The 13,498-nt window shown below is 35.8% G+C and overlaps 1 protein-coding gene across 1 annotated transcript in view; it reads left to right on the plus strand.

The window, feature by feature from the left end:
* DOCK3 (dedicator of cytokinesis 3) overlaps window positions 1-13,498 on the plus strand; it is a 205,599-nt gene that overhangs the window by 121,008 nt on the left and 71,093 nt on the right. Inside the window, exon 16 of the mRNA XM_026857605.1 lies at window positions 8,396-8,520. Coding sequence (XP_026713406.1) covers window positions 8,396-8,520 — 125 coding nt within the window. The remainder of the gene's footprint in view (window positions 1-8,395; window positions 8,521-13,498) is intronic.

Genomic DNA, 13,498 nt, shown 5'->3' on the forward strand with positions numbered 1-13,498 from the left:
ATATATATATATATATATATATATATATATATATATATATATATATACTCAAAATATTGATACAAACAAATATGTGAAAGGACCTCCAATCTGCTAGTAAATGCTTGCTGCCTCTCTAGAGGTGCTGAACACCAAGAACTTCTTGGTTCAAAGGGAGCTAGAGGTCTGCACAGAGAGAATTTAGATGCAGAGCTTTAGGAATTTGTATTTGGATAAAGCCCAGACAAAACAAAACCACTTACATTTGTGGAGAAAGGCAGTTTGTAAATGTCTCTAAATACCAGGTAAGAAAAGGAAGGCAGCCAGTGTGAACAGATTTTCACTGTAATGATAAATTAGGACATTGTCAGAGTAGAGATGAGATGTGGAGAGACGTAGCCATGAATGGTGCTCTAAACAAAAATTTTCTTTTTCCTGAGTGTTCTCTAGGATAATGAAATCTCTGAAAAAATTAAGAGATTAAAATGTAACTTCACTGATGCAGCGAACAGTGTTCATTCTAATTATTTACAATTTTTTTTGAAATAAAAATATGTTTGACGTTATTCAAGTGACAGCAGATATTTGCCTGTTGTTTGCTTTTAAAACAGTAGATCAAACTGAGCTTTGAGTTTCCCTGATGTCCAGGGTAGAATGTTTTGGTGGAGTAAGTAATCTTTCAGGTGGATTAGCCAAGCTAGGTGAACAAGGATTGCATATCAGATTACTTTGTGCTTATGTTGTTAAAGCCAGAGTCAAACTTACCTTCTTAGCTTTACTAGTATTGTCTGAAGATAGAAAATATTTCAGGCTGGGGGTAGAAAAAAAACACCAAAGAAACAACAATCAAAAACCGCAACCAAACAGAAAACCAGCCCTGTCATGCACGTTAGAAGTTCTCAACCATGTCTGCTGCTTTAATTGTCTTTGTCGAACTACCTTTTCCTTGCTTTGCTTCAGAACTTTTTCTTTCTCATTAAGATAGGGTTTCTTCTTTCAGAAAAGAGCATAAAAAGTTCATGATGTATTTTGCAAGTGGATGCAGTTTTTCAAGGCAGTATGGTCTGAAAATGTTTTTTATTAATAAATTAATAAAGGGTACATCACCTAGCATGGTTAAAATATGCAGTGATCATTCTGCTGAACCAAGAAATCGATTTTTAAAAGGTAAATAGTTGTAGAATTTCAAATTAATCTTCTTGGTCATAGGTTTTAATGTTTTCTTTTTTAATAGGAAATCCTTTCACATGTACACATGGATTATTCAGTATAATTCTATAGCTGTGACTTCTCACAGTTTTCCTATCCCATTTTGTTTTCTAAACAGTAGCATTAATTCTTGTACCAAGCCCTCTTTTCCCTCCCTCAGATACGAGCAACATAAGTGGTAGCTGGTCATCATTAAGAAATAAAGTGAAACTGGTCTTTATGTGCTTATGTCTTGCATGGTTATGCAGAACAAGACTAATATCCTACAGAATAACCATGCCTGTCTTAATTTCTAAAGATGAAATGTTCTTTGTTTCCTGCTGTGTTGTGATCTGAGAAGAGCATCATAAAGACTTTAATTATCTTTTTTTGTCCCAATCAGAAGGGATTCAGTCAAACCAACCTCATGTATGGTGGGGTTTTGTTCATTTGTACTTTGTTTTTTTTCTTTTCTAAACTGGTACTGGGTTTAAGACCGTCCATCTGATCCTGCCAATTTTACCTCTCCCCAGAGATAAAAGCAATGAGGCATGTGCTGCTTGCCTTTTGGATTGCAACTTTATTTGTATACAGAACTTGCTGATCAGAAATCTATTGCATAGGCATGGCGTTTGTCAGTTCCCCAAAGGACATCCCCTCCCTTCCCCATGTGCTGATAAGTATTCTGTCTTTTACTTTGATCCTCTGATGAAAAGTGCATGCTTCATCTTCTACTTGTGAGTGATGTTTCTTTCTCTTTTTTCTCTCTCCTTAATTTCCTGGCTTCTCTCCCTTTCTTCCCTTTATTCTTTCCTCTTTCTTTCTGATGCAGAGATGAAGATAGTTGGGTGTAAGTTTCTGCTTTTCTGTGTAATGTCTGCTTATTGCTTGCTTTTTCCCATTTTCATATCTTTCATGGAATGTTGGGGATTGATAAAGATAGCAAATCATGACACCATAGGAAAACTTTGGCAACAGAGAGGCATAGACTTTGTCGTATCAGTGTCCCTTCATACCACAGTGTTTCACACAAATTTAGTAGCTATGACAGGTGAATCAGTAGCAGGTGAGAAACATCTCAGCATCTGTTCTGTCAGTGAGCACGAAGTCATGGAAAAAATACATTAAGAAACGAATGTGGCAAAATCCATCAACTATTCTCAGAATGTTCATGGCAAGAGAGTCAATGAGACTAAAAGACATAATTATGTAATAATTATTCCCCAAAAGGGTTTACAAGAAGAATAAAAACCACTTTTGTCATTAATAAACTTTCAGAAATAGAAAGTTAAAATACTAAGATGGAGGAGATGAGAAAAAAAAATGTTAAAAATCACTCACCAATACTCAAGGGAAACTCTTTCAGGGAAATAATTTAATTTAAAAAGACCATTCTATAAATTCTTTTCTAGACATCGAAGTCAAACAATGAATACCAAATAATCTGGAAGATTTTGTTTGTTCCTTTTCCTTGAAACAATTGAGTGTTCTGTTCAATGAAAACTAGAGGAACACAGAGTTAAACTTGCGTAACGTTCTCTTCATAGAAGAAAAATAAAGTTAATTTAATTTGCCATACAGGCAGTAGATAAAAACTCTGTTTCCTCTTGCTGCTGTAATATTATTCACAATAACGTTAACAGTTGCATACATGAACTATTTCAAGAATATAGGCCTTAAAATTAGTGAGTAACTGGTAAGGGGGCAGAAAAATAAGATGCTGAAATGGATCTAATATGATTCCCAGAGACTGTCTGACCATACCAGGCTTCTTAATTTTAACAGGCAAGTAGTAATACAGTGTGCAGTACAGCAGAGTGTTACACCAGTGTCAAAGGTGACTTTGCTATTAAAGCAAGGGAAAATGATGCAGTATGAGGCCTGGCACTCTGAATCTTTTGCGATGTAACTGAGAACAAGTCCATGATGGTCAGCCAGAAGGCCAGAGAGCATCTGAGACACTTCCCATAAATTGCACTTTATCGTTTTTTTCGTTTAGTCCATTTATTTTGAAAAAATACATGGTGATCACAAAGCTGATTGTGGGCCTCCTTCTGTTAACCTCTTCTGTGTTGAAATTACTGCACTTCAGAAGTGGTTGCATGTTTTTTATTTGGAGAAAGTTACAACTTAAAGTAAAGGTTTAGTATGCTGTTTTGAGATCAGGATCCAAGTACTGGCACTCTGCTCTTGTGCAGTGGCCTCCAAAGCTACTGCAGAGAAGAGCTGCCCGTCAAGGGAATGTCTGAATTAGTATGGTACTCTTGGCCAGAAAGAGGAGCAGTTACCACTGTAAAGACCTAGAGCAAATAGAGCCAATGCACATTATAACGGTATCTGTGAATGTAAGTATTCTATGTTTTATAGTTTGTCTCAAAAAGTTTAGTTACTTGCTGGGGCCCATCACTACAAAAAGGACATTAAATTACTCAAGCGTGTCCAGAAAAGGGCAACGAAGCTGGTGCAGGGTCTGGAGCACAGGTCGTACAAGGAGCGGCTGAGGGAACTGGGGAGGGGTTAGTCTGGAAAAGAGGAGGCTGAGGGGAGACCTCATCGCCCTCTACAGCTCCCTGAGAGGAGGGTGAGGATGGGGATGAGTCTCTTTAACCAAGTAACAAGCAGTAAGACAAGAGGAAATGGCCTCAAGATGGGCCAGGGAAGATTCAGACTGGCTCTTAGGAAGTATTTCTTTGCAGAAGGGGTTGTTGGGCGTTGGAATGGGCTGCCCAGGGCAGTGGTGGAGTCCCCATCCCTGCAGGGGTTGAAGAGTCAGGTTGAGCCAGCGCTGAGGGATCTGGTGGAGTTGGGAACGGTCAGGGTGAGGGTCATGGTTGGACTGGAGGAGCTTCAAGGGCTTTTCCAACCAAGATGATTCTTCGTGATTCTGGTTTAAATTGCAGTAACTTCATTGCAGTCAGTGTGGTGATGCCGATTTACTCTAGTTCTGGGGATGTTCTTTATATATAGGACATAAATGTGTGGGTTTGTGTTTTCTTCGTAAGCCATCGTGGAAGATACTGAGTGTCCTTCACGCCTGGGAGGTTACTGGCATTCTTCTGTAAATGCTAGTATTTTCAAAAAGATGCTAAACCCAGTGATGCTAGAGAGTGGAGTAGACAGAATATCACAGTGTTGGGCCCTAAGTAAATAAATTCGACAAATACAGACAGAAATACTGATTTTTATAGATAGTTTGGTTTTTATATCCTTGGCTGCTTAAATTGTAGAAGACTTTCAGTTTAAAAAAATCTAGTGAGGATTTTCTGCATAAATACAGTTATTTTACTAGGTTACTGGAAACTAGGCCTGCACATCCTGAATGTTGTGAGCTGCCACTTTTCCCCAGTTTACAGGGATATGTTACATGCCCTTTACAGGTTCACAAAGTCATAGAACATTGACCTCTTAGAAAACAAGTTTGCTAGAATCAAAATGTCAGAGATTTCTTTGCCTCTTTCTCCTGTAGGAATTTATGTGAATTATGTAACCTTTTTTTGACACAGTATTCACCTGTATAAAACAGGGACTATTCCTGTCCTCACTGTACAAAATCTTTTAGGATCCCTTAATAAAAAATGTGTCTGATTCGATGCAGATCGTTTCTCTAAATCGTTACAACATTCCAGTTCAAGTAACTGGTTAGTCTTCTAGTGAAAACCTACCATACTTATCAGGATAAATGTTCTACTTATTCTAATCGATACTAGACAATTATTGGCCATTGATGTTATGTTAGTAAGCCTTGAAAATGATAAGTAAGTATTTGGAAATATTCCAGTACATTTCTGTATATTGTAAACACAAAATCAATATGGCTTGTGTAGCCTTTTTTCACCACTCCTAAAATAGTTTCAGGTGATAATGAGAAAGAATTTCATTTAAATATAAGCAAACCCCCCAAAGCTATAATTTATGATTTATAATTTAAACAATTGTACATTTGACATAAGGTTTTGTAAATAGGTTAAAACAAACAAAACAAAACCCTCATAAAGGTGAAGGCAGGGTAAAGGAAGAGCTGCATAACACATCAGAAATAATTTGGTTTTTTATTATTGTGAAAAATACTGTAAGACATTTCATCAAGATTAGTAACTTCATATGTTAGAACTGCACATATTTTATGCTGAAAAGCAGTTTACATTTTGTTTTAAATTGAAAACAATTGTAGGGAGATGGGCTTTGAAACAAATACCATTCTGAAAACTCTCATTAGTTTTTGGTTTTCAGTTCATCCTTGACAGACGTCTAACAGAGAGACCTCAGCTTAAAATGTCATCTGCAGGTTTTAGTCTATAAATACTTTGACCCACTAGCCTTCTAGCACTTTTTTATTCCTGTACTAATGATAGGAGGCCACAGCTAACCCAGTTTTATAATCTGCACTGCTCTATTTGTGAAGATGTAAGGCCTGAGTGATCCAACTTGGAGTAGTACACTGTTTTTCGCTCAAAATGCAAGAGTTACTGTCACTTTGGAGCCAGTACTGTTTGTACAGTAGTTTGCCACACATTTTTTTTTTTTTTTTTTTTTTAAAATACTGGAATTAAATATGGAAAAAGCTCTATCTGCCAAGATTTTTTTACTTGATATGTAACTGTCATTCTGTGTTAGAGCTGACAAGGATCACTTCTTGATCATACTGATCACACTTTTTGTTTAGTCACACACAAGCTGCACTGTGCTATCTGTTAGTGCACTTGTGTGGTGGTGTGCAGAATGTTTTCTTTAGCCTTGCAATTTGCATACTCAAAATTTTTAATAAACTCCTCTGTGTTCAAGCATTTGCTCTACTTTCTGTGCAGCCCATTAATGCATCTGAGCTCAAACCCCTCAAAACCAGTAGCAGTTGGAGGAAAAAAAATGGCTTGTGAGGGCTCAGCAAGAGATGTAGTTAACCAATATGTTGGGAAAAGGAGATAGTTCTTTGTAGTAACGTTATTTTCACTGAAATAAACAGAAGTGTGTGAGTTTGTAGTTTAAACTCCAGATTTTCAAGAAACTGATGGGCTCCATACCTGATAGTTAAATGATTTTTGTCTTTGCTAGATATGTTTACTTTCCTACTTTTACTATATGTAATGACCTTTTCTATTTTTATGATTCAATAGACTGTATTTTTATAACAGAAGGTACGCCATTGTACTTCACTAAAATACTCTTTTCCTTCTTTTTTTATTCATTTTGATGCAAATCCACTGTTTTTTAGATTCCTCTACTCCCTACCCCAAAGGCATTTTTTTAATTAGTGCAGTAATATTTCTCCTGTTAAGCTTAATGGAAGATAAGATGCTATATGTAACCAAGTGCTGCCTTTAATTTAGGCTGGAAAATTCTTTGCAATCTGACATTGGACTTTGTGTAGCCAGACTCTTTTCCAGAAAAGAGGTCATAAATAGGAAGCTTCAAAATGCTAATTATAGTGAGTACAATTAATTTCTATTAAGTTATAGCATACAAATTTAAACTTTGGTCCTCACTGTGCAAACTGCTAAGAAAAAAAGGACAGAGTCTGTTAAGCAGGAGAATTTTCAAAACAAAAGTCCCTACTTAAATTATCTTTTGTGAAGAGATTTGTATTTCCTTGATATTCCTATAGTCAATATAAAGGTAGCTGAGCTTGATTTTGAACAGCAAGAGAAATGCACAGATAATTTTCTCTGTTGTTGTGGACTGTGAAGTTTTGCATTTGATGACTATTCTTTGATGAGAAAAAACAGATCAAGTATTTGAGGTCTTTCACCAGCCTCTTGCTGTCTTCTTTTCCCCATTAATGAACCATAGCATTTTCAGACCTCTAACTGAGGCATTTCAAGCAGTCAGCTCTGTGTGAATCCACAGTGAGAGATAGTTTGATGGAAAAAGGAGGACATTTTGCATACAGATTCCCATTCATAGAGAGTTCCTAGCAAAAAGCACTGAATGTCAGCTACAGACCTGTATTTTCCATGCTTAAAAAGTTGTCCTTATCTCCAGAAATAAAAATGAAAGTAAAGGCAGGACTGAAAGCTTCTATTGTTTGTCCATACAGTAGATTAAGAAACAAATTCTGTGGGGTTGTAGACTTGAAGAAGAATTTGAAGTGCTTCTTTGAAAGACACAAAAGGATATCCCTCACTGCCTGAAAGCAAATGCTGCCTATTTCTTTGTGCTTCTGATTAATAAACAGATTTAACTGCATCAGTTTCTCCAAGTGGAAGAAATCAGACATTCAAGGAGTCTCTGCTTTGCTGGATAGCTATTCCATTACTTGAGGCTGCTTAACAAAATACTTGCCTTGAAAAAGTTTAAATTTTTATTTTAATTTTTTGTATTTTTATATATTGCCTTTCAGTATGATTGCCTTTTCGGCAAGTAAATAAAAAGAAGTGGTAAGTGAACCATCATGAAATGGTGACAGTAACTAAATCTTACAGAAAAATAGGTGCTACCTGCTATCCTTTTGGTGCACACTTTACAATTGACTGCATTGTTTTAAAAAAAAAAAAAAAAAAAAAAAAAAAAAAAGTGAGCTAGAATCTGTGAAATTCAGGATAACAAGATGCTGAGATAGATGCTAGAATTTCTATTTCTGAATATAGTCATTTGCTCTGAAAGCTCTTGAAAATGAGGTAGTGAGAAATTGGCAAGTAGCCATACTGCCCGCTTTCTTATATCCATGCATATGGATAGCAGAGGCTAGCCAGAAATCTAGAAAAAAAAAAATCATTTATAATTCCTTCTTAATCCATCTGAACTGAATTACAATCAGGTTTCCAGAAAGACTGCTTTTGTTTTGTTGTTATGAGAAAAAGAGATTATGAAAAATATGGAAAATGCTTAAAGAGCTAACTAACATAGTTTTCTGCTAATCGTCAGAAAAATATTTATTTTGCTTAAAATATATTGAGAATAGGAGGTCTGATGTTAATGATGTTTTGTTAGGCTTACCCTGATACTTCCAAATCAGGTAACTAGACAAATTAGTAGAAGGTCTTTTTTCCTTTTTCCGCTTACACAATAAAAGCAAGTATTGATTCTGAGTTCACCTTTAATAAAAGCATTACTAACAATGGTCTGATTTTATGCACTGATATTAAAATGTTCATCTTTATTAACAATTAACTTGCTGCTTGGAATGATTTGGGCATCAGCCATAGTCTTGCAGAACACAGAAAAGAATTTGCAGAATTGAGCACCGAGTCTTCCATGTTGAGTTTAAGCCTGTGACTCCACTCTTTTACTGTAGGTGATATACGCAATGACTTATACCTGACATTAGAAAAGGGAGACTTTGAAAGAGGGGGGAAAAGCGTGCAGAAGAACATTGAAGTGACCATGTATGTGCTCTATGCAGATGGAGAAATCTTGAAGGTAAGTGTTTATTTCCTCTGAGCTTCAGGTGCCATCTGCTTGCTCCATGGACATGTTCTCTTATTTTGTTGTCTCTGATGCAAGGAAGGTGCTAAACTAAAACTAGCTCCTTTTTTTGAGCTACATTTTTAAACCATATATTATGATGAAGAAAGTGGTCAGTTATAAATTTGAAAGAACTTGGAACACTTCCCCTATATAGGAATAGGGGACTTGGAGAAAATACTCATAAACTGAAAAGCTTAAGTAATTTCAAAATGTGATGTCAGTGGCTGTAGTAAAAATAAAATTTAGAGTAACTGTAGTCAGAAAGAACTGAAGAGTATATGACATATCTAAAATTAAATAATGTGTGTCGTACAACATGATGAAATGTGATTACAAGAGAGACTTTTAAATCTGTGTTGTTGCAGTAATGGTACTGAATGTAATTTTGGAAAATAATTTTGAATAGTCTTATTTCCAAGATCTTGGCTTTCACCGTGGGATGGCTCCATTCCAGCTGTGAGTGGTGATGTTTAATGATATTTTTTTTTTTTATTTCCTCTGTTATTGCTTTTAGTATTATTGGAAGAGAAGAACGTAGATAAGTCAGCTTTCTGTGGAGTGGGAGGGCTTGAGGATAGGGAAGTAAACAGAAAAGTATTTTGACATAAACATCTATCAGAAATGGAGAAATGGCTGCCATTAATCATAACTTCCCCCTACCTTTTTTTACCCCCATAACAATAAAATAGCCTTGGTAGCCATTACTGTAGAAGAGTCTAAACGTCAAAGTGCTCGTGTACCAAACTCATTGCCACAGTCTGTTTTTTTTTAATTGAAAGGAGAACTTTCTCTTTATTACTCCAATTGCTTGTGATTTCATTAACGGTAAAGTCTGTCTCTTGTAAGGAACTGATTTGTGCTCATAGCCATTGCAGGGAGATCACGATCCTTTTCTGTTTAATTGCATTAGACATACCTTTCAAATTGAATGACATATTTTTAATCATCACTTTATTTCACAGCAGTCTGCCAAAGACCAGTGTAGGTCTTTACCTTCCAAACTGCAATATCAGCATCTTCAGATGCTAACGTACATAACAGTAGCTAATTATACTGTAACTGTACCTAATGATTAAGTATTAAAGCCATATAATTTCTGGATGTTATCAGTCTGAACTTCTGTGGTTTTGGTTGGAATGGTCATTCACAGAACTAATTTATTCTTTTTCTTACCCTTGTGTGTTATTACTACTGTAACTTTCACGGCTTTACATGGGATAGTGGGCCAGATACGGTACAAACAAAGAACAGTGAAAGGCGGTCAATCCGATTAGAAAAAATTCAGGTGAACATTTGTCATAAAGGAGAGACTTTAGATAGAAAGGATCTTTTGTATTTTTAAAATATAAACCACATAATTAAAAGAAAATCTTTATACTAGTTTTTGTATTATTGCTCCTCTGTATAGTTGCAGTCAAAGCAACAAAGATAGTTCGTTTATGTCAGGGAGACCTTTGGTTCATGACGTCTACTGATGCCTAAGATCCATTGTATATCAAGCATGCAGACACTAGAATTTTTCTATGTAGGAAATACTCAAGGGTACAAGCTAGCGTATCTACTGAAAAATATGTAAAAGGGACAGTAGGACAGTAGAAGTTGAACTCTGCTTCCCTTTAATTTGAACTCCCTCTCACTCCGTAGGTACGTTTGTGTTGTCTCTTAACTGCAGAATAGAGCTAGAAAAATAACATGAAACTGAGTATCAGTTGAACTGAATATAGAGACAGTTCAAAAGTGCTAAATGAGAGTTTGAACAATCACATGTACATAAGAGAAAGATGCAGCTACTCAGAGTTAAGTTTGCAAATTAATCATGTCTCCTCTTTTTTCATCACTGTCGTAGTTTCTACGTGATTTAAAAATTCTGCAAATTCATGTACCAAGGTTAAAGAAAATGAGACTGCCATCTGGAATTACTTCTAACTTAGGGCATTATGTTACCATTCAATGGCAATATCCTTGTCCTTGTAGAAGACAACTGGCACTTAAGTGTATAGGACTGCTCCAAGCCTATAGAAATGCCCTGAAAATCGTAAGGATTCAAATTCTTAAACTGTAGATTTCCAGTTTGTCTCCACTTTCAGAGTGCAGATTTTGGTTGTAAAATAGAGGCAAAGTTTGTGCTTAAAATCTTCCCATGCTTCAGTTGAACAGCCCTGAGAACAAATTGCTCCATCAGTTCTAACCATCCTGCTTGTGCGCAGTGGGTTTTGGGAAGTCTGGGTATCCATTTGTCTAAAATTTAATACATGTCGTTTAGTCTGGATTATTTTAGTATGCCACTAAATGGATACTGGTTTATCTTTTATATTAAGAATTTAGTTTAAAACCCTAGATGGCTTGTTTTGTCACTGCAGCTATCTGGTTTATGTAACCTTCGGTATGGACACCAGAGCAGTGTGTGATGATGACCTGCCATATTCTATTAGGAGGCAGCTGGTTTCACCCAAAGACAGAATATAATTTAATTCCTAGATGAAGCATCTGTAAAGAGACTGCTAGGTCAGGACTTTAATTTCAGTCATTCAGAATAATCTCAAAGAAAATACTGAGGACTGCAACAAGAGGAGTCTTTTTAATATAAATGTTAAGAACGAGGTGTGTGTTGGATAGGGCTTGGTGCAGTACTGATGAAGGGAATTGCTTTGTTTGGGTTCCCTGTTCCCTGAATGATCACTCGTGTGACCCAAGATTACTTCCACAGTCAATTGTAGCTATTTTTTCTTCTATTTTATTTGTCTAATTAATTTAATAACTTTCTGTAGGTGATATAGAAGAGAAGCTAATAAAAAACTGCAATTCGAGCTTACAGTGGTATGGGCAGAAGACTGAAAGTTCAGTCATTGACCTCAAAGCACTACTGTTCTTGGTGGCAATTCCCTTTACTGTTGCTGACCTATGGCCTTTCCAAACGAGAAAGTGTGTGCTGAGTTACATGGTACAGTGGGGTAACTGCCACAGAATTTTCATCTGATATTAGAATAAAATCTCTAAAACTTTTCCTGACCAGCACCACAATCCAAATCTGAATTCTATCTTTATGAAGACTTCATCAGCCATACACAGCATTAATGAGAATATTCTGTGTCTCAAATCCGTATTGCTGTTGCGTATATCTTGGTCCAGAAATAGCCCTTTTGAAAGCGCTGAAATTATTCCCAAAACACAGTGCTGTTCAAAATGAAAATGAGCATTCGTTTTCAAAAAGGTTGTACTCAATTGTTAATATCTTTCAATATAGTCTGAAAAATAAAAAACATTGACACATTTCTCAATTATTCTTCTTTCTGTTCCAGTAGCAGAAATCTTACTAATTACAGGGCATACCTTAAACAATAAAATTATTATCTGATACTTTTTCTAGTTTAGCTTCCCTGACTTGTCTCTGCCCTCTAATTCACCTACATATTTGATTCTCATGGTAACTAAGTGTATGGAGACTTGTTTCATGTTTATATTTGCAGATCAAATTCAGAAGTAAATATTAAACAATCCTTTCTCCTCAGACTATAGGTTGTAGTATAAATGCTTAATACTTAATTTCTATAAATTAAGTTGACAACCAGAAGGAAAGACTCTTCACCTATTCATTTATTTAAAGTTTCTATCATGAAACAACATTCAAAGACTGGCCATTTGTATGCCAAGGCAGGTAATTTTTTGATGCATCACAAAAATGCTCACATTAAAATTCGAATTTTTACTGTACCTTTTAGAAGAAATGCAAATATTATTTTACTTTCTCCTAAGAACAATGCAGAATGAGGTCTTGGAATTGCTGTGTTCAAGTGCAAGTCACTCATTACAGAATGTAACTGGGATATTACAGGCATTATGATTTTTAGTACTGCCACCACTACTCCCACTCCAACCTGTTAATATCTGCAACAGTTAATTCTTGTTACTGTCTAAAAAAATTCACCTTTATGCTGGGATTGTGGCACACGCAGTATGGTTACTAAGACTTTGTTGAGAGGATTGAGTTTTGTCTCAATGCTACAGTCACACAGTTTGGATTAGGACCTTTGCAATGAATCTCCATTCAAGGAGGCTTTCTTGCGTTGAATCCCAAAATTCTAGAGACCTTTTCTTTATTTTTTGGGCTCCTTGACAAATTCTTAGCTGTTTCAAAGCCATAAGAATATTACTACAGGCGGAACTAACTGGCTCTGGATAATGGAATATGGTTGACTTGATAGTCCCTTCATTACATACAAAAATATCAAATTAACATTGTCAGTATTTTCTTGGGATAGAAATTAGAGATGCCTTGGGGAAATGACCAGTAGTTGTTTTTGTCATTATGCTGGTCCATTTGAGGTGCTTTTATGTCAGAATTTATATTGCATGTGTCGTTCTGGGTCTCCTTAGCTTCTGTTTCTTCCTGGATTCGTTATCCTTAGAGATGCTAAAACTGAAGAATCACTAAGTTTCTTTTCTCTGCATGCTGTTATAAGATATCATACCTTTTGGACCACTTTGTAAGTGCTAGGTTCTAGAACATGTGTTAGTGCTTATATTGCTTTCTATGCCTTCATTACAAAGGAACTTTTACTATCCTTATTTCAGGACTTCAGCATTTCTCCTAACTTCCTTTGCTCATGTTCTGACTAAGTATTTCTATATTTCCTGAATAATACCAATGTTTTTTTAATCTGTGTTTTGAGAATACATAGATGGGGCAAGAGCTCTTGAGCTTTTTATATATAAAAGCAAAAATTTAAATCCCATTATATTTTTAGGTGATGACTTTTCAGTAGAAATTGTTTTCTTACCAGTAATGAAGTAACTTGATCAGAATTTTCTGGGATACTCAGTGAGGCAGGATAGTTGTAGTTCCGAAAGACCAACATTTTTAAGAATTTGAAAAGCTCAGGTATCACAGATACTGAAGCAGAAATTGATTAAATGATATTTTCAGGAAAGT

This window comes from Athene cunicularia, assembly GCF_003259725.1.
Source record: "Athene cunicularia isolate RWA chromosome 12 unlocalized genomic scaffold, athCun1 chr12_part1, whole genome shotgun sequence".
Classification (NCBI taxonomy): domain Eukaryota; kingdom Metazoa; phylum Chordata; class Aves; order Strigiformes; family Strigidae; genus Athene; species Athene cunicularia.